The sequence below is a fragment of the Cyrtonyx montezumae genome, unplaced genomic scaffold (assembly GCF_038088225.1).
Source record: "Cyrtonyx montezumae isolate F1298 unplaced genomic scaffold, pur_monq_1.0 scaffold_0, whole genome shotgun sequence".
Lineage (NCBI taxonomy): Eukaryota > Metazoa > Chordata > Aves > Galliformes > Odontophoridae > Cyrtonyx > Cyrtonyx montezumae.
Window position 1 is genome coordinate 23,811,126 of NW_027071824.1, and position 21,141 is coordinate 23,832,266.

The following is a 21,141-nucleotide window of genomic DNA, read 5'->3' on the forward strand; positions in this document are numbered from 1 at the left end:
ACACGTTTCCACGCACTTCTTAATTTCCTTTTGACAGTGAGCAGATAGCGTCAAGGTGATTCCAGAAACCAGTGTAGGGATTCCTAGTTCTGCTTCGCATCCAGTTGTTAACTTGCTCTACTTCGATATGTCATTGCTGGTGTAGCGCTGAGAGAGCAACCCCACCAGCTATGGAACGGGGCCGCAGCGCTGGAACTTCCCTCAGACCCTGCCCCTCTGGGCCTCGGGGGGTCCCTGGGCTGCTCCCCCGCCTCAGGACCGCCCTTGGCCCGCCCCCTGCCCGCACTTATAGCGGCGGTGCCCCACCGCTGTGCCGGGAGTCGTCAGTATGGGCGGTGGGCTGGGTTGTCCGCCGTGCGCGCTGCTGGCATTGGCTCTGCCGCTGGCGCTGCCCGCGGAGCTGCTGCTGCCGCACGGAGCCGAGCGCGGCGATGCGGCGCTGGAGCCCGGGGACGACGCGCGCTCGGCGGCGCTGGAGCTGAGCACCGCGCTGCGCTTCTACGGCGCCGCCGTCCGCTCCCTCTACGTGAGTGCGGGCGGGGGGTGTTGGCTGCGGGGTCCCGTGCGGTGCGCGCACTGCCGGAGGCTGCGGGCGGATCCCGCCGCGTGCCCGCGCCTTGGTGTGCGTGGGGCTCGGGAGGGGTTGGAAGGGTCGGCTGCGGTAACGCGAGTCTCGTGGCTGGGACCGGTCTTCATGGGGGGTGCTTGGGAAACTTGGCACTTTTCCGTTCCTGTGCTTGCGGCGTGTGAGACCCCCACGTGGCCGCGACCATTCAAGATTGAGTGTAGTTCCCAAGTATTCGAGTCTGTGCCGAAAGGTTGAGGGACTCGAATTGTGCCTGTGTGGAAAGTGGGTGCTGTGACCCGAGGCTGAAGGTGAAGATGAAGGTTTTGGACTGTCCTGTGGGGTGTCCGGGCTCCAGTTAACCTCCGAGTTCATGGCCTTGCTTCCCACGCTCTTAGCTGGGTCACTGATTAGCCAGCTCACTTGAAAACGTGCTTTCTGAGGCACGAGATGTGTTCTTGGAAGATCGCAGAGTGACAGGCATGTCAGGCACTGAGAAGTAAAGATAACAGTGAGGCATCAGATAAGCGGCAGAGAGAGGACAGAGCTCTCAGAGAGCAGCGCATTGGTAACACCACCGGTTTTCCTCAGCTTAACGATCTTGGTATCAGCCCTGGGGTTTTGTCAGGGACCGTGTGGGTGCAGAGACCATTCCAGAATCAGCTTTAGGGCCCTTTTAGCGTGATTGCTAAGGATGGGCATCTGTCAGGCCAGATCTGATCAACAGTGGTGTTTTAGTATCAGTCTGTATGGTATCAGGAGGCTTTTATCTCATTTTTAGTCTGTCACAAACATTGCACAGTGAAAGCACAGTACAGAACCTATGTGGGTGGAGAGAGGAGTCTCAGTGTCATGAAATGCACTGAGCAGCCTTAAATGTGCCCCCACAGTGTACAGTTCTGTTGTATGATGGCAGTGAGTGCTTACTGAGCTCTATGATGCTATTCAGTAAGCAGAGTTTTCTCAAGGATTTCCAGCAGATAGTGAGCATTACCAAGTTTATGAATTAAAGCACAGTATAAAATACATATATTCACTATACGAAAAATGTTTTTCGTCAGATTTTGAAAATGGCTCTGGATCATGGGATTCTCCCTCTTTTCCCAGCAGCCAGGGAGCCCAACTGAGTTGCCTCTACGTGCTGATAAAAAGGCAAAGACCTCTGAGGAATGATTGTTTGTTATCAACATGTCATAAAACCCCCAGCAACAAAAGCTCTCTTTTCAAAGCAGGCTGAGAGAACTTTTGTTTAACATAAATTGAAATATTTGACTTTTGCCTCATCTTCAGAAGATATTTTCAGAGAAAAGCAGGTGCTTTTCTATGCAAGCTCTATAATGCTGAATGCTATTACTAACACATTCTGCCCTATTTATTTTGATAACATACTTTTGTTCAGACTTTTCCAGTTCACAGTGGTGCTCACAGCTGTGGAAAAGCTGAAGGACTGGAGGTGATTTCTTTTTAGGGAAGAATCAGAGTCCATTAAGTCAAGCTTGGGGCAATTTGTTCATTGTTAATTTTTGAGCTGCTTAAGTTAATAGTTAGTCGTGTTTTAGATTGAATGTTTTACTGGTTTAAATCTACTGACATTTCTTTATACAAACAAATTCAGCTACTAAGCTTTTATTTATTTATTTATTTCCTCAGAAATGTTCATGTCCTTAAAAAGCCTCCTAATTAGGACAGGGAAAAAATGTCATTTGTCTGAAACAGTTTTGTTACCCACTTTATCTTACAGTAGAAGTACTTTGTTACTTCTTGCCTCCTTCTCCTCACTTAATTTTCAAGATATGACTGTAATAGAGTGTGTGTGATTTATTCTTTTACAGACCATGAACGTATGTCAGCTATGTGTGTAATCCAGAAGTTTAACATGCTAAAAATAAATCTGTGTTAGTTCCTGACCATTTAAACAGAATTATACCCTAAAAGGAAAGACGTACTCTACAGCTGGCCTTTAGACAACGCCCACCTGGTGCCTTTTTTCCCCTTTTCCTATTGATGGGAATGATAGGAGAATGACAGAGCACAGGGGTTGGAGGAAACCTCTGGGGGTCACCCAGTGCACCCTGCCAAGGCAGGTTGCAGTCATGCTTTAATAAGACCCAGTGCTTACTCTGAATTACCTCTCTGTATTTTGAGGTTCATGCTTTGACATATCAGTGTGAAGTTCAAAGTAATGAAGTTATGCAATTTGATACATGTACTGTTAAATTCAAAGACTAGTAACTTTTTTTGTAATGATGAATGTTCTTTACGTTTAAATCTCTTCACAAAGTGCTCAGCCAGTGCATTTATTTTCATTTAATAGCTTGCAAATGTTTTCTTGGTGATAGAGTACTAGCAACCAAACACTCCCCTTAACGTTTAGAACGAAACCATCTCTTGTTTATAAAGTATAAACACAAAATGAGAATGGCTAGTATTTTTGTATCCCCTTTATTAAATTACTTGTTACATTCCAGTTTTTAGCTCAGTAGGAAATAGTCAGAAGTGTATCCCTAAAGGATGAAAAGAGGAAGACCAAACTTTAGGTCATTTCTTATGGTCTGTATTTTGTTCAGTGATACTAACTAGTCCTGGTTGTGTTTTCTCATGTTACTTTAGATGCCACTGTAAATGGAGGACCATGCAGATTTGGTCTGCACACACCAAATCTGATGGAGAACAAGGAGTTTGTGTGAAATATTTCAAACGCAAGTCTTCTCTCAGAGGAGTAGGAGTAGGTGTGCTTGTGTGCAGAAAGCATAAGCAAGAAGGAAGAAGAAAACTTCTATTCTAAATTCTGATTTTAAAGATGGAGTGCATCTCCTTGCTAAAATGTCTTAGCAAGCAGATTAGCCTAGTGTACTTCATCTAAAGGAGAAATTACATAGCCAAGAAGCTGAGTCAGATGTGACCATATATCTCAGTATAAGAACTAGGCACCATGAAAGGAAGCAGGGAACCAGACTGAAAACAAACAGAATAGGAGAGACGACAGGGTATGAGTCATGGATCTGCAGAATTCCTTTTTAAATGATTTTGTGAAAGCACAATGTTTAGATATGTAAAAGGGAAGACTTAACAAATACTTGAAGGAGATCCACTGAGGATGAGTCAAGGCACAGGGAATCCCTTCAGCTGTGTGTGAATGAAGGTTGACTGGAGAAGTGCATCTGGGCCCCTCTCTTGTTCTTAACTTGAAAGTCAACAGGCACAGTCAGGTACAGGCTGATGGGCTTGCTGTCCAAGCCACTGTAGGTATTCACATGCCCTTCTAAGCATTCATAAAGACCTTTTAGTGTTATAAATGTCTTAAATGTGTGAGAAGGTCTATTGGTGGCCTATTCTTCGGGGAGATGTAGCGAGTGAGATAAATCTGCAGGAGGTGGCTGTTTCAGTTTCATAGCTTGTGATGGTGGCTTTGGGACTTCTGCCCCTTGGTGAGCTGTCTGCATGTGTGGCATCAGCCGTGGAGCTGTAAGTGCCTGGCTGAACACAAGTGGTATGACCTGCCCTGCTAGTAGGTCTGTATCATCAGACTGAGTTCCACTTTTATTTAATACCATTTAGGGTTTCATTTTGCTTTGTCTTCCACGTAAGAGACAGTCCTCCACAGTATGGTAGCAGGGTAGTCTGCTGTAAGGGAATTTACAGGATGTCCCATATCTGCTGCAGAGAAGAACCACTGCTTAACCAAAAAAATATCTCTTACAAATTTGCTTCACCTTTCCTGTCCTCAGTCACGCAGTTGTAAAAATACTCTGTAAGAGTAATGGCTAAAAGAGAGAGAAACTTTTGGCCACCAGAAGAGGTCTGCACATCATTCCTGACAGGCTCACAAAGGGGCTATGCTGGGTCCTGGTCTGAAAAAGACTTGGCAAATTGGGAAATTGTGATGAATGTATGTATCTTGGAAGAATTGATATTTATCTGGGATATAAATAGTTAAAATCTTTCTTCTAGAGGGAAAATGTTGGTCAGTCTGTAAAGCAGAACTCTGGTTTTGAGGCAGCTGAAATCCCAAGATTCCTGAAATGGTGCACAAAACGGAAACACATAATTGCTTTACAAAGATGAGACTAACTTCATACTCAATTCCATTTAGAAATGCCGTGAAAAGTGTTATCTGGAGCTCACAGGTGTGAGAGACAACCATTATAAGCAGTATTTATCTTATTGTAACTTTTTTTTTTTTAATTAGGTTACCACAAACGGGATTATTGCAGTGAATGAACCTAAGAATGAAGAAAAATATCTTGGTCAGTTCCCAGTCAGTTTTGGGGCTATTGCTCCTTTTATGGCTGATCTGGATACAACAGATGGACGTGGAAATGTTTATTACAGAGAAGATACATCCTCAGATGTCTTACAACTTGCATCAGACTATATCAAAGGGGGTTTTCCCGAGGCTTCTTTTGATCCCAGCGCTGTTGTTATTGTCACCTGGAAGCTTGTGGCTCCCTACCAGGGACCTGGAGAAGATTTTACTTTGGAAGAAAAGGTGAACATTAGTGAGAGCTCACAATGGATGAAGCTGAGAACATTACCACAACTTAGAAAATCTTGTTTTGTCAAAGATTAATTTCTTGCACCTAACTTGACGCAACCATTGTTTTTGCAGTAATAACTCTGCACTGTTGTAGCAATGAATAGCTGATGTCTGAGGTACAGTCTTTGTGGTTCCCACAGTATATAGGAGCTCTGAGACAGCAAAAGACAATTGCAGCAACATGAAAGTTATGAAAGTTGAATTTTTTTTCAATATTCTATTTACCAATATATTCATGTCAATTTTCTACATCTTCTTAGTTTAGTTTAGCACAGATTTATTTATTTTTTTTTATTTTAAGAAGACAATACAGCATGCAATGCATGTAACTGAGCTTGGAAGTGTTATGTCATAGGCAGCCTCCATGACTGTTTCCTGAGAGATTTAACATACCTTTGGTATGCTTTCTGCTTAATGTTTATGTGTGCTAACTGTAAAACTGCTTCAGCAGAACGTAAGCTTGGATAATATATATTTTTCTCCTTGTAAAGTACATGATGCATTCATTATGCGTTACGGAAATCCAAATGTTGTCTTTGTGTTTAAAAATGTTATTTTATTGGCTGTCTTGAGTATTTTTACATGAGTAAGTGGATTTTAATTTATTTTTTCCACAGAGGAACACATTCCAGGCTGTTCTAGCCTCTTCTGACTCCAGTTCCTATGCTATTTTCCTATATCCAGAAGGTGGTTTGCAGTTCTATAGTACATACTCAAAGAACGACGATGGAAAGATTCCTGCAATGGTTGGCTTTAGTCAAGCCTCCACAAACTACTACTTTTGGGAAAATCCAGGATCCTACAATGTCATTGCTAATGAAGAAGACAGCATTAGAAACTTACACAAGTACGCTTTTTCGTTTGTTTTAATTTATCAAGAAAACGTCAAGGAGTTGCATGTTTTTCTGAATTGTATCATGACTCAGAAGGAAATAGTAAGATTCCACTAGCCATTGTGTAAGAAATCGCCATCTGCTACTGATACTCATCCTCTTGAATAATATGAGGACTTTGATGCAATTTATCAGAACTAAATAGTTCGGTTGTCACTGGTAGGAGCTGCTTAAAATGGACCTTATAAAATTGGACCTCTTCAGGTTTTAACTCTTATTACCATGTCATACGCACTCTTTTGTGAGGAAGGAAACAAACAAAAAAAAGTGAGCAAGAAGGAAAGGGAGTAGGTTAGAAAGTTCTCACAGGTGTCAACAAGATTTTTGTGACTTAAATATCTCCTATTTCCACTGCTGTGGGAAAAAAAAATGTTGTCCAAACTATCAGTGGTGTTTTATAGCTGAATAAACTACTTGTGTAGTGCTATGTAGATGGTAATCCAAAGTTTGTTCTGATATTTCTAAGTGAAATATAACATTTTCTGTAGGATAGAAATACCACAAAACGTGAACTTGACCATTTTAACTTGGCATATGCTCTCTTTGATAGAAGCAGCAATGCTGGGAGACAAGGTGTCTGGGTGTTCGAGATTGGTAGCTCATCTGACACTATTGTGCCTGCCAAAGTCAGCAATGTTCTGGCTAGCCTAGAGCCCAGTGAGGAAGACCAGGAGTTGACTTCAAAACCATTCATGTCAGACTATGGCTCCACTGAAATAAGACCACAATACATCACCAGTAGCACGGACAGTACAGAAGAGGAACAGCACGTTACATACAGTGTTCCTCAGTTAGCTGTGGAAGACCTTATAACTTCATATCAAGATGTAACAGGAACACCTTCAACTGAATCTTTTTATCGTCATCGAGTTTTCCCAACAGCAAAAGCTCCACCTCGCCAGTTCCCAGCCCAGCAGTTCCCCCCACAGGAACCCCAGGTCATAGATGTGGAAGAATTTGATGAAACCGGCATAGGTAAGATTTTTTGTAAATCTTGGATTATTTTAATACAGGCAGCAAAAAGATTCAGATTTTCAAATGTGAGATTCTGGGTGCATTTAATAATTTTGTGTTATTCATTGGGGCAGTTAGCTTGAATGTCACCTCAGGCTCATCCTGCCATTCTAATAAACTAGTCTTGCAGTCAAACTTGCAGGAGAGCGGGTTCACAGTGCCTGTGGAACCTGAATTTCTACTAAGGAAAGCTTCCTATAGGGATGGTCACTTTCCTGAAGTTGTCGTGTTCTTAGTGAGAACTGATCTTTCCATGTCTTTTGTCCAAGACTGTTGTTAAAGTTACGATCTGAACTTTAATATCTGCAATAAGTGGCTGTATGATCATTTTTACTGAAACATGGCTTTTTTCCTTTCATTGACGTGAGTTACTGAATACAGACAATTTAATAAAGGCTAAGAATAGTGATTACTGTAAAAATCATTGGCTGGGGTATGGCTTCATGGCCTTGACTTTTACAAAGGTGCAATTAGCAATTCTAACTTGTGATTAAGTGTTTATAGAAAATTCAGAACAGTGTGACTGACTTACCCAGATACTGTTTCTTGAAATTACTGGTTTCCATGAAATATGTTGAGCTAACTACGATTGCCATCTGTTTGGTGCATGTTTCTGGGTACTTTACTGATGTTCTTTGTCCCGAGGTTGGGAAGGCTGTGTTTTGGAGGAAAGCGTAGATTAAAATGATGTGTTTAGTTTCATCAAAACAATTTAAGTGCTCTGTGTTAATATAATATTAAGTATCTAGTACAAGTGTCTGGTATTTCTACAGTGTTCCGCTACCACACAGACGTCCAACAGACCTGTGCTAACAATCGCCACCAGTGCTCCGTTCATGCTATTTGCAAGGATTACCCAAATGGATTTTGTTGCAGTTGTATTGCTGGATACAAAGGAAATGGCAGACAGTGTGTAGCAGAAGGTAACACAGCTATTACACTTGGTGTTCTTGAATAAGGCAACCCATTTTCAGTAGTCAAAATGAGAAGTGGTTACATGTTTTTTGAAAGAGTTATCACTGGAGGTGTTTTGAAAGGTATTTTAAGTGAGCTGTGTTTTCTAAGATGGTGGCTTTGTTTTCTAAATGAAGCAAACTATTTTAAGTAAGCGACTATATGAATGATGCAACTTTCTAGGGGAAAAAAAGTTATTCTTTACATTATTTCAGTTAATAGGTAGTATAGAAGCCATTGTTATTGTTAGAATTAGTTGTGAACTTCCAGTGTTTTATAATCTGATATGGTCCCCACTCTAGAGATGTGCTGTCTAAAGGGGATGAACAAATTAACTCTGATCATAAAAGTAAAGAGCATGGCTCCTCTTTGTCTGACTCTTAAGCTTCTTTACTAAAGGGCTAATCTGCTGGATTTTTGTTGCATACCCATTTAAACTTTGTTCCTGTGTAAGATCCATAAAGGAATTTCTTATGTATACACTTGTAATCCTTGTAGTGACTTGACTCAGAATATAGATGCATTACAATGGCTGAACTAGCTGATTGCAAACTTTGTGTTGCATAGAGAAGGGAAGCAAAACCTACTACACGACTTTCAGTTCATAAAACTGAGCTTTTCAGAGAAAGAAAAGAAGGATTGAAGGTAATGCAACTTGAATTGGAATGCATTTAGGAAATTATATTCAGGAAAAAAAAATAGTAAACCACAGTAATTACTTCTGTAAAACACTGTCAGTCTTAGAACATGTTTTCTTTGAAGGCTGGTGGTCTGATTACTCTGCGCACCTAGTGGTGGTATGCTTCTAGCATGGAATGAGCAAATCTACATTCAGTAGGTATTGAAATGAAGTCTGATCTTGTTCCTGTCAGAGATACTGTAACAGTGTGATTTGTTAATGGAGTTGTCTTTGGAGGAAAAATTGTTGATGAGAATAAAGGGCATTTCTTGAGGCAGTTTTGGCCTCTTACTGACGACAATACACATGTAACTGAACTGATGCATTGCACTGATTTCCCAGGTTCTCCTCAGAGAGTCAATGGGAAAGTCAAAGGACGAATCTTTGTAGGAAATAACCCCATTCCAGTTACATTTGAGAACACCGATCTCCACTCATACGTTGTGATGAACCACGGACGTGCCTATACTGCTATCAGCACAATCCCAGAAGCTTTGGGCTATTCTTTACTGCCTCTTGCCTCTATTGGAGGTATAATAGGGTGGATGTTTGCTGTGGAACAGCAAGGATATAAAAATGGATTCAGCATTACCGGTAACTTAATTTAAAATTGTTTAAAAACTGTGCTGTACTTTCCCTTGTCTTGAGATAAAAAAATGTATATGTAGAAGCAATATATGACAAAAATCTATTTATTTTTAGTTGAAAATAGACTGCTTTTTATTAAACTTCTCGCTATTTTTCTTGTTTAAATATTGGACTTTTTATTTTACAGATTCTGCGCAAGCACATATATTTCTTAGAGAAGAATAGATTATCCCATTCCCATACAAGAGATTATTAAACATATCTAATTTTTGGTTATAGAGTATACAGAACTACTGAAAAAAAAAAACCTGCCCCTACATCTATGAGGCATCTAATGTGTGAATTTCCTGATAGGTCAGACTTGTGCTTTGTTTCATTGGCACTCTCAAAGGCCTGATATACTTTGTAAAAGAAAATGTTGTATGAAATGCAAATGATCCTGCTAACTTATTTGAAGGAAGCCTTAGTTCACAAATATAGCTTTAAAAAGCTGGCCAGGGCATTATCTGCTTGTCTGCGCACTTTAATTCAAGCTGTAGGTTCAGTCTGTCTTAAAAGAACATGTGTTTCTGTTTTAAATTTTATCCTTTACAGCCTTATGCTATGAATCTATTTGAATATAGCTTATTGTTTGGGGATTTTAATGTAGTCTGTGTGTGTGTGTGTGTGTGTTTGAAGCTTTTTCCAGAATTTACAACATACATTTCACCTGGTTTTGATTTAGAAACAGATGTAGGGGATTTTATTTTTTTGTTTTTAACTGACTGTATTCTGAATAGACATATTCTCTAAAACATACAGCTCAGTTGCTTTTTTTCTTTTTTACTAAGAAGAAGATGCTGAATATTTTTAGCTTTTCTGAATGTATTTCTTTATTTTAGGTGCTTCTTCAGGATTACTCACAGTTTAGCATATTCAGTGTTTAAGAAGAGAGAATTTCCTTGTGACATTATTAATAAACCTTTGGAAATTATTTCTGTAGGGATCCAGAATATTAACAATTGTGTTACATCAAAGCTTGCTTGCAGAAAATAATTGTTTTAATTTTACCTTGTAGAAGTGGTTGTGGTGAGTAGGATTCAGAAACCACTGTTGCATGGTTTAACTAATGCTGTTGCTTTAGGTGGGGAGTTTACACGGCAAACTGAAGTCACTTTTCTTGGCAACAATGAGAAGCTGGTTATAAAGCAGAAATTCAGTGGAATTGATGAGCATGGTCACCTTACCATCAGCACAGAAATGGAAGGCAGAATACCCGAAGTCCCCCCTGGTGCATCAGTCCATATTGAACCTTACACTGAACTCTATCATGCCTCTAGTTCTGGTAAGATTTCCCAAGAAGGAATTGATATGTAAGTGCACAATTCTCAGAGGGGAGAGAAAGATAATCTGAAAAGCATGATTTTATTAGCTTCTTAAAGGATGTGCTTGTGATCCTCAATTTATATAATTTTGACTCTTAGCAATGGGTTCCAGAAGGTGGATTTTGAGTAGAACAATGCAAATATTTCTGAACGTTTTATTGAAAAAAAAGTGAGTTTAATATTGAGCTGATGTTAGCTGTCCTCTTTTATTGATCTTATTTTTTACACTGTTCGTGGTAGACATACACACTGCAAAGCTTTTTGTGGAGTCCATAGCTCTCCAGTGGGAGCTGAACTGGCCCAGTTTGTAGTAATGCCACTAAATGGGCTTTAGTTCAATGAGACCGTGCAAACCAATTAGTTATTTACCAGTATGTGTTGTGTAAGCTGCACCTCAGTGGCCATGCCTTATGTCAGTAACAAGCATTTGTCAGTATTATTTGAGCTGAATTTGAACAACTTTCTTGAAGATTAGGAGGCTCTTAATTCCCTTATCAGTGTCCTTTTATCAGCGTCCTTCATTGTTTCTTCAGTACTTCTCTTCCTTCTCTCAGAGATGTGGTAAGAGTAGTTCTGTTCTTCATTTTGACACTTACTGTGGGGTATTCCTCTCTTTACTTAATTCTTCCTGGATAATATGATGCATGACTCAACCCAGCAAAAACAAAGTGTTCCTGCTGGCCGCCCAGCCATCAAGAAGCAATAGAGAGGAAGCAGCAAGTGGTGCAATCAAGTGCATCTAGATACTAGAGAGAGGGCATTTTGTTCCAGGGGTACCCTTTGGCTGCTACAGGTAGCTTCAAGTGGTGTAGTTGCACCATCACTGCATTATATCTGCTGATGTTGACTTTGGTATTTGGTACCAAGCCACTCTTGCTGCTTTGCCTGCCCTTACGAGCTGAGAGGTGTTAGAAGCAGCAGGAAGACTCTGCACTGAACAACTTCAGAGATTCAGAGGAGTTGTTTGGGCAGATTTATCTAAAGGAACTTGTAAGTTTCCTGAGTTAAATTTTCATTACGTGGCAACCCATAAAGCTAAGATGAATTTTTAAATCATGTCACGATAAATCACATTTCCTGTTCATTATGACTGTGCTGAGAACAGAACAAGTCTAATCAAGTGCTTTCTCTTTTGCATCCAAATGGATCTACGTAGCAGTGGGCAGAGATTTTTGCTTTCTGTTCTGATCAGAGTATGTTGCCATATTGCAGTGATCACTTCGTCATCCACCAGAGAGTACACAGTGACAGAGCCAGAAAGGGATGGGGTTTCCTCCACGTATACCGGTGCCTATCAGTGGCGACAGACCATCTCCTTTGATGAATGCATTCATGATGAATCTCTCCATGCTGCTTTTGCTACTCAGCAGCTCTCAGTGGACAGCATTTTTGTCCTGTATAACAGAGACGAGCAAATTCTGCGATATGCTATGAGCAATTCCATTGGCCCCATCAGTGGTATGTATGAATTCAAAGTATTCCTTTTTTGCTACTGTTATTACAGGTATGTTTCTATATTCTTTTAGCTTGCATTAGCTGAATATTAATTAGTTATGTTTATCAGCAGATCTGGATCCGTCACTTATGAAGAGAAATGGCACTATTGAAGTTGGTGTTTTTACTTGGGGAGGGGTATTTAACTCTTCTTGAAGTCCAGTGGAGTTTGTGACTAATTTCATGAAATACTCTCAACATTCTAGCTTGAATATATTGCTGCTTAGATGCAGAGAGTGTGCCATTTTTCTACATTTTATACCTAGTTCCTCTATTAACAGTTGTTTTGTGTATTGTCAGAGCAAAGAGCAAAAGAGGTGAAAAAAAATCTACCTTTGAAAAAGCTAGTTTCTGTAGTTTATCTTGATACATGGCACAATGCTTGTAAGGTAGGAAGCCTCTGAAGTGTATTTTCTAGGGGAACATTCCAAGTTTGTCTGTGTTCACTGAAATCGGAATAAAAACAAAAGAGCAATTTGAAAATGCATAACAGATAAGTACGGAAGGGACTATGCTCACTTCTGTTTGTTCCAAAAATTAAAATGAGCAAAACATGCTGTTAAGAATCACGTTTTAGGTCTAGGTTAGTTTCAGGAAGATGCATTATCTTGGTTATTTTTTCTTCTTAGTGATTTTTTTTTTTTTTTTTTTTTAGATTTTAATGATCTTTTGCCAAAGTTACAAAACATACAGGTGATACTGTCATTTGAGCTTGATGTCCTGCGTATCACCTATAAGTCCTCTTCTTCCTGGTGCAATAATTTTTGCTTGTTTCATTTGTGCTAAAAGTGATCTCCTTCTGCACTTTATCTGAGTTTTATTACTTGGATTGTCATGGCTGAATATGGTCTTTCTTGTCAGATGGTTCTGCTGATATTAGCCGGAATCCTTGCTACACTGGTACCCATAACTGTGACACCAACGCAGTATGTCGTGCAGGATCTGGGAATCGTTTCTCCTGTGAATGTTCGATTGGATTCCGTGGAGATGGAAACATTTGTTATGGTATCAGAAATCTTTCTTTAGTAAATATGTGATTTGGTTTGGTTGGAATGTATTGACTCTCATTCTGAAGGATCTAAATGAACTGTCCTAAGAAGCTGGTTTGAGGAATGGTAGGTTAGAGAGATGTTGCGGTAGCTAATGTATGTGATTAATCACAGTCAGTAAGTTTGATTGTCTTGAAGAGTCACACTTGGATATGCTAACTTACAAAGCATCTTTTCTCTTCTTCTTAAGACTTGTGGGGACTTAGCTGTAAGAAATGCAACATTCTGCAAATTCTGGTTAAAACGAGTCAACTAAGTTATAAGTTCTTACAGGCAATGAGGAATGTGCACGGGGCATGGATATGGGGACCCAATGAAATAATCTTTTTTAGGATACACTTTGAGAATCCCTGTTGCTCAAGTCTCTTAGACCAAGTGTCCAAGTACTTCGTCTTGCTCTTCAGAGAAGTTTTTGTTCCCAGCACTGCACAGTATTTCTGTTGTCAAAGATCTTTTCTTTGTAGTATTTGACAGGATTTTTAGATGCTTGTAAGAGCTGCCCAAGAAATGAAAGCTCCATGTCTTTATTTCATTGTGTTTTCACTTCCTGGCAAGGAAGTGCATTGCTAGGTGTACAAATCAGAACCTAAAATAAAACCTACGATAAACCATAAGCTTTAGAGTATGAAGTTTCCTTCTTTTCATATTTTAGTCTCTTCTGCATGCTCCAGGTCATAGACTTAATGGAAACCACCTTCTTGCTAGAGACTTCCAAAATTTGATTTTTTTCAGGCATGTGGTACACGCCTTGCAGCAAAAAGCAGTGAAGCAAAATCTCTGCAGTTTAACTGAATTATGGATAGTGACTGTTTTGTTGCAGTTTGATAAAATCTTAGATCACCTTAGCTTCTGAACTTGCTCTACCTCTTACATGTGTGTATATTTATTAGTAGACAGTGAGATTTGGAATTAATTAAAAGCTTTTTGAATATTTTGCATTGCAAAATGTGTTTTAGAATCAAATATAAAAGTTACTTTGCTCCGGATTTTAACATAATAATACACATGAATTCCACATATTTATCATTTACTGTGCTAAAGAATAACCTCCATGTTCTTTTTAATATGTGGATGATCAAAGGAGAAGACTTTCCTAAAGTTTCTGCTTACTGAGTAGTAATCACTACTTCTGGTCACCTTATATCCTGCATCTTCTTCAGAGGCTGGTTTCCTGTCCCACTCTTCTATAAAACCTCTCCAGTGGCTTTTTGTTTGTTTGTTTTCATGCAGATTAGCAGAGGTTACAGTTAACTGAAAACTTACTTTCCAGTTGCTAATTACTTCTAAGAGTCGTAGTCTAGCCAAGTCATGGATTAAATACACAAGCCTGCTATTATTTAACATTTGCATGTTTTCTGTTTTTCTGGCATCCATTTTAAATGCATCTTTATAATAGCAGGAATATTTATTTAATATTGTAGACATTGATGAGTGTTCAGAGCAACTGGGTCTGTGTGGCAGCAATGCTGTTTGCAATAACCAGCCGGGAACGTACCGATGTGAATGTGTTGAGGGATACCAGTTTGGAGCAGACGGGAGGACTTGTGTTGGTGAGTTTCATACTTAAAAGCAGTGCCCACTGACTTTCAGGATGTAATCCATCTCACAGAAACAGGATGGCTTCTAGGATCATGCTGGCTTGTAACTCGAGTTGAGTTTAGGAGTTTGTGCTGCAGTTAGATGATTACCATCTGTTAGGTAACTGAAGAAGGTCCCTGAAGCACTTTGCTTCTGTCTCATAAAAATTTCCCATTCAGAATTGTTTTGAATATAAAATGGGAATGTTTACTGGATGCTTCTGTCTTTTCTATACCATGACTTAGTTGCAGATTTCACATAGAAATAGAATTAAAAGTCATGAAATAAGAGTGCCAAGGTATTCCTTACCCAACTGGAAGGACTTTGGTGTGATCTTTTTCTTCAATGAAAAAGAAATTTAGAGGTTTCCCAATAGAATGAAAATAAATGTCTTATTCCTTTGTCAGGTTATGGCCCCTGAACAACTTGAGCCTGAGACAGGGCAACAGCACCCTTCTTTGTGTTTATGTGGCTTGCTGTGGAACTGCAGTTTTTTCATACCAGCCATGTTACTTACTGTGTTAAGAAGAGAATTGTAAATGAATCCAGTTCTCCTGTTTGTAGACTGAGGGACAGGAGGACTTCAGAGCTCCCTATGAGTTCCAACTTTAAAGCTAATGCTGTTCTGAATAGGTTATTTTGTACTCTTTTTTTGTACTCTAAATCCTACTCTATGAAGCAGAACAGATAAGAATGATTCTAACAATGACATGGTCTTCTCCAGAGAAATGAAGATAATGTCTGTTTTCAGATCTGGCTATGATGGCAGATTTGTTTTTTTACCCTGCTGATACGGTAGTAGTTTCCATCTGTGTACTGTGATGAAAGGAGCATTGTGGAGTCTAGTCCTGGTCCCCTGTCAGCTCTTAGGAAGGAATTGCATAAAGAAAGCCTAAATGGATGTTCACTGCAAACCCACATTTTTCTTGCCCTGACATTTTTGTGTTGTTTTGCTTCTTTCTTTTTCAAATATAATGGGTTTTTTTCCTCTTCTCTGGCATAACGGGTAAGCACAGGCAAAGCTCCAGCAATTACCTAAAATACATTATGTGTAAAGCAGTGCCTTTATAGTCATCACTGTCACCACTGAGAAAATCATGAAAATCTTCAGGACTGGCCCCAGCTGCTGCAGTTATTCAAAATCTCTCCAATAGTTGACAAATGTGTTTATCTCCTATTAAGTGAGTCACAGCTTCCATCTCTTGCCAAGTGATGAAAGCCCTGGGTCAATCCTAGGTTAGTGTAGCAGGATATTTAATTCCCAGTGCAATGAACTGGCTGCTTAACCAATGTATGAGATGCCTCATGAGATGTCTTATATTTCTTCATTGAGGACTCCTTTTTATAAACAAAACTGACATAGATGTCAGGATGTAAGGCTGTCAAAATCTTTCTGCCCTGATCTATGCTAACAGACATTTATGAGGTGCTGAAGACAGTTGATGCCTTGTAAAACATTGGTAAGTTTTAACATTGGTGTAATGGAAGAGCTTTAAAAGGCAACAACAAAACAAAAACCCCAGCCCCCAAAACAAAACACAGTTTTTGTTTCTTTTTTCTTCTCTGTGCCTTCACCGGCGTGCTGTCTAGAAATGTATTACCAGCTTCAAACTTCGAGGAGGGAAATCACTCTTCTCTTGTGTTTAACCTGCAGCTGTTGAATATGCCATAAACCACTGCCAGATGGGCACACATGGCTGTGACATCCCTCAGCGTGCTCAGTGCGTGTACACTGGTGGGTCTGCCTACATCTGCACATGCCTCCCTGGCTTCTCTGGAGATGGGCGTGCCTGTGAGGGTGAGTAGTTAACCATTTGCTGTGATTTTTTTCATACTCTTTATTGCACAACTTGGCTGTTCAATGTGATGTCCTATTGTCGCTTCTGATTTTAAAGAAGGAAGGTTTATACCTTACAGTCTGCAGACGTGCATCATAAACTCTTGTTCTTTACTCCTCTGCTTTTGAGTTCACTCCTCAGTATTTATGCTCCAGAAGGACTGTGAGGAGGTAGCTGCACAAATGGCAGTAGCCGCAGTTAGGGGATCACATCCACACCTGCTGGAACTGCTGGCACTGTACTGGTTTCTGTCACTAAGGTGTGTCACACAGTGCTCAGAATTCAGAATCTGTAAAAATGTTATATTGTGTTTCATGTCAGTTGGAGTGCAGTGGGAAAGAAGCTTTACCTAAACAAATCAGAAATCTCACTGGCCAAATCCTATTTTTCTTCTCGCAATTATGTCTTTTCCTCTTTTCCCTTTCTTATGGGCATGCATTTCTAAAATACTATGTGAATTTACAGTGCCAATACCCATCAGAATAACAAGATAGAGAGATTTGCTGACAGAATCTAAAATACATGCATGCTTTTATCCTCTTTTCATTTCTGTATTCTTCCAAAAGTCTTTAATTCTAGTCATATGACCTAAAAGAGGAGCCTGGAAGTAGTAAGCCAGGTTTGCACTTGAATTCCTTACTCTGGTTTGTAAGCTATCCTCCATCGTGAGGAATATTTATTGAAGACTGATCTTTTATTTTACAGATATAGATGAATGTCAGCAGGGCCGCTGTCATCCAGATGCTTATTGCTACAACACTCCTGGGTCCTTCAGCTGCCAGTGTAAGGCAGGTTATCGTGGGGATGGTTTCCAGTGTGTGTTAGGAGGTAAAATTTTATAAGTTTTTGAAAGTTAGAGCAGAAATGCAATTTGGGAATTGGAAGATAGAGGTTTATCTGGAAAAAATTGTACTTTGTCTCACTGGGGGCTTTGTTCTTTCTCATGTCCCTTGAGGTCTGAACTACACCAAACTTGAGCCAACATTTGTGTATTGACTTTTAGTGCTTTTTCTGCTCAGTATGTTGTTTTATATTTTGTTTGTCTACCCCCAGCACTTCTCAGCTCCAAGCTGATGATATCTTTTGAATTTGCCTTATGTTTGACCACAGACTAATTTTGTTTTCTCTACACAATAGTAACATATCATAAAACACATGGAACTGTTGGCAATGTAAATGAAATGCAACAATTACAGGAGAAAAAAGAAGGATGAAACTCAAAGGATCTATACTAATGTATTCAGCAAGCTCTAGATGTTTACATTTCAAGTATAGTCAGAGTCCAGAAGGACTAATTGCTGGTTATAATTAGCTCTTAGATGTTTCAGTGTTTACTCAGTTTGTTCTCTAGTTAGCATAAAGCTCCTTCTTTCCATGTTTCTGTTCTTGCAGTCTGGTTTGGGCTTTGAAGTAGTGAGGAACATTAAAGCTCAAAGTAGCATTGTTACAGTTATTTCTGTTCAAAAGTATGACGAACCTAGATGTTTTGCTCAAAGTTGAATGATTGTCCAGGAGATTAATTAAAAAGCCTAACTTCTTTGTACATTCGAACCTACTTTGGCTTCTGAAATTCTTGCTCTTGGGCTAAAGACACTGCACCTCACCACAGATTGAAACTCAGAATGTGCAAATGTGCAGCCAAGAGTAAAAAGGGCACAGGGCCAAAGGGAAAAGAAGCAAAATGCAGTAGGACTTAGGAGGGAGTCTGTCTTTGTAAATGAGCTTCTACACTGTGTTTTAATGATGTCCAAAATACTTAATGATTCAAAGTTGAGACTTTTTATTAATCTGTTGGCTCTAAAGTGCTTGTCTGCATGAACCCAATCGCTACTTATATTAGTGAGCTTCTGTATTTCTTTTTTGCCACTGACATTCTTGTACAGTAGGATACTATTGCCTCAAAACAAAAAGATGATGGATCACTTACAGGAAAAAAAACAAAAAAAAAAATCACAGGGTGATTTCTGGTTTTAGTTCATATTTGCATGACTTCATGCATACAGCAAATTTTATGTCAGATCATTGAGTGTTTGTAGACTTTTCTATCATTGGTAAATTGTTGGAGGTTTGGCTGTGTTTAATTACAAAGCTTTAGCTTTTTCCACTTTTATGTCAGTCTTTCAGCATTATTTTCTTTGCATTACTTACTTTGCATGCGTATTTTCAATTTAATGCCATATTAATGAAGAACTACCTGGTGTTTCTGACTGGAGTTAAAACATTTATATAATTACCCTGTTGATAAAAACAGGATTGTTACTTCTGAGGTTTGATTTTGCTTCAAGCTACTCATCAAGTTTCTCCTTTAGAACTTCTGGTTCTTGAAGAAGGGTTGCAGAGTGAGAAATACTGCTTTCATGTCTGGCACATTCCCCTTTGTAGCTGAAGTGGATGGTTTGGCAAACTGCTAATTGAATTCAATCAACTCAATTCAATCAGCATTATTACCGGGGCGTATTTCATTTCTTCTGAGTATATGTGATAGCTTATTTGTTGCTGTTGTTAAGGACAACACCTTTTCATGTGCTGTGATTAGTGTGTCTATTCAACTGCTAATGATATATAATATATATTAAATATACTATTTTGTAGAAGCTTTATATTATCTTTACTACTTATCCTAGATGCTTCTTGATTTTGTTTTCATACTCAGCATAAACATAGCTTGAATGGAGATGTCTCCATGCTCAGTTAGGCTGTTGGGTACCTCAGCACCAGGTCCTGGCACCACGCAGAATGCCTCTTCTGCAGCAGTGCCACTGCCTCTGGTTCCTGTTTGTCCCTTCTGGCTGCTTGAAGCTCAGGATATTAGTATGTGTTGCAGGCTGAGGCTAGGTAAATTATTTGTGTAACAGCCTTGGTTTATGTCTAATGTTTCAGTAGATAGGGATCTGCCAGATTTTGTTAATTTCTATATACATGTCTCTGATCTTCAGTTGTTTTGTTGTTGTTGTTGCTTTTATGCTGTTTTGTACTAGAAGACGTACTTTGGAGACACTTGCATTGTTTCTGCTCATGAAATTCTCTGAGCAGGGAAATGTAAGTTTTATAGATGGGAAGTCTTGCTATTGCTGAATCCTGACTGAAGTAGGAATATCTGCATTGCCCTTCTGTTCTGTGGCAATGGCAGTGCTGACATGCATGGCTACTCCTCCCTCTTTGAGAGTTAATAGAACAATAGCTGCCTTTGGAATGTCATCTATTGGTAAAGCTTTAGTACTTTTAAAATAGATATATCCAACAGTTAATCATTGCCAGTATTTGGAATCAAACTAGTTTCTGAAGCTCAGGAAAAAGCAGCTCAGCTTACTTTAGCACCAAACAACTTACTTCAGGGTGGAGATTCCAGATGAGAATCCATTATATTCAGAGGTCATTAGAGAGCCTTTCTTCCCCTTTTACCTGATAAAGTTTTGATCTAATTAGTCAAATCACTGAAGTCTGTCGTGGTTGTTAATAGCATGGAAAGTTTCATTCATCCGAATACTTTGTTTGGAAAAGCACGTTAAAAAGAACAGTATGTGCAACTGCTTGCTTGTTTGCTGTCTTTTTTATTATATGGAACATACTATTGAGTTTTACCACTGCTGGGTGGCAGCTCTCAAAGCAAGGACACTAACAAATAACATGGATTTGAGTCATACATAACTGAATGTTGCAGGAATAAACTGGTAGGTTAACAAAAGAGTTAATGATGCTGGAATGTCTCACTGCTTACAACTGTTAAGAATGTCTGTACTTCATTATTTCCTCACGCTTCATTTTTCCATTTCAAAAAACCAGATGTCTGAGTGTTTCTACCCCTGCAGACCCCAGACACTGTTTACTAAACAGAAACAAATCTGGGTTCTTGGACTGGGGGTCTGACCGTTAGAGCCATTTGCTGGTGCTCTGTACACCATTTGTTTCACACGAAAAATGCACAGGGCAATGCTGTAGGTGAAGGACTGCAAAGGAAAATGAATGGACAAAGGGCAGTGTGTTGGTTTTTTGTTTTTTGTTTTTCTTCCTTTTTTGGCAGTGTCTGAGAACAGCAGTTAGAAGTGCTAGTATAACTGTGTTATTTGGGGAATAAAGTGAGGTACATCAAATTAAAGAGTACTCTTTGGTTATGTACTGGACACATTCTTATTATCATTTCTCTGTCTTTAACTTGTGACTGAAAACCTTATTTGAGCACTTATATCAGATCTTTGAAAATTTCTGAATGCTGTCACAAACTGATTTAATGTGATACAGCATATTAGTCTTTGATCCCTCTTACAGGGTGGAAGGGAAGAAGTCCCATACATCCCTGTTCCCTCCTGCTTTCCCAGCCTCTATTTTTTTTCTGAAAAGTCCATAAATGATCTGCAGAGAACTACAATAACTTTCCTTTATGACCAAAAGAGACTTTGAATGTTTGTGTAGGGGTTTGTTTGTTCGTTTGCTTTTTCCCCCAGTTCTGTTTATTTCTTTGCATATGTGAGGAATGTGTACATGCATTTTTTTTTTGTCTGGTGCAGTATCCAGGCTACTTTCAGTTAATTTTTTCAAGTTTTATGTTGTTTTTCCAGAGTTTTAAATTCTGCACTGCTCATAGCAGTTT

General features: G+C 39.4%; 1 protein-coding gene across 1 annotated transcript in view; it reads left to right on the forward strand.

The window, feature by feature from the left end:
• Positions 1-328: 328 nt before the first annotated feature.
• NID1 (nidogen 1) overlaps positions 329-21,141 on the forward strand; it is a 36,285-nt gene continuing 15,472 nt past the window's right edge. The window contains exons 1-12 of the mRNA XM_065730089.1: positions 329-526; positions 4,755-5,054; positions 5,720-5,949; positions 6,546-6,970; positions 7,783-7,932; positions 8,985-9,236; positions 10,354-10,554; positions 11,807-12,052; positions 12,950-13,093; positions 14,559-14,687; positions 16,370-16,513; positions 17,259-17,381. Coding sequence (XP_065586161.1) covers positions 329-526; positions 4,755-5,054; positions 5,720-5,949; positions 6,546-6,970; positions 7,783-7,932; positions 8,985-9,236; positions 10,354-10,554; positions 11,807-12,052; positions 12,950-13,093; positions 14,559-14,687; positions 16,370-16,513; positions 17,259-17,381 — 2,542 coding nt within the window. The remainder of the gene's footprint in view (positions 527-4,754; positions 5,055-5,719; positions 5,950-6,545; positions 6,971-7,782; positions 7,933-8,984; positions 9,237-10,353; positions 10,555-11,806; positions 12,053-12,949; positions 13,094-14,558; positions 14,688-16,369; positions 16,514-17,258; positions 17,382-21,141) is intronic.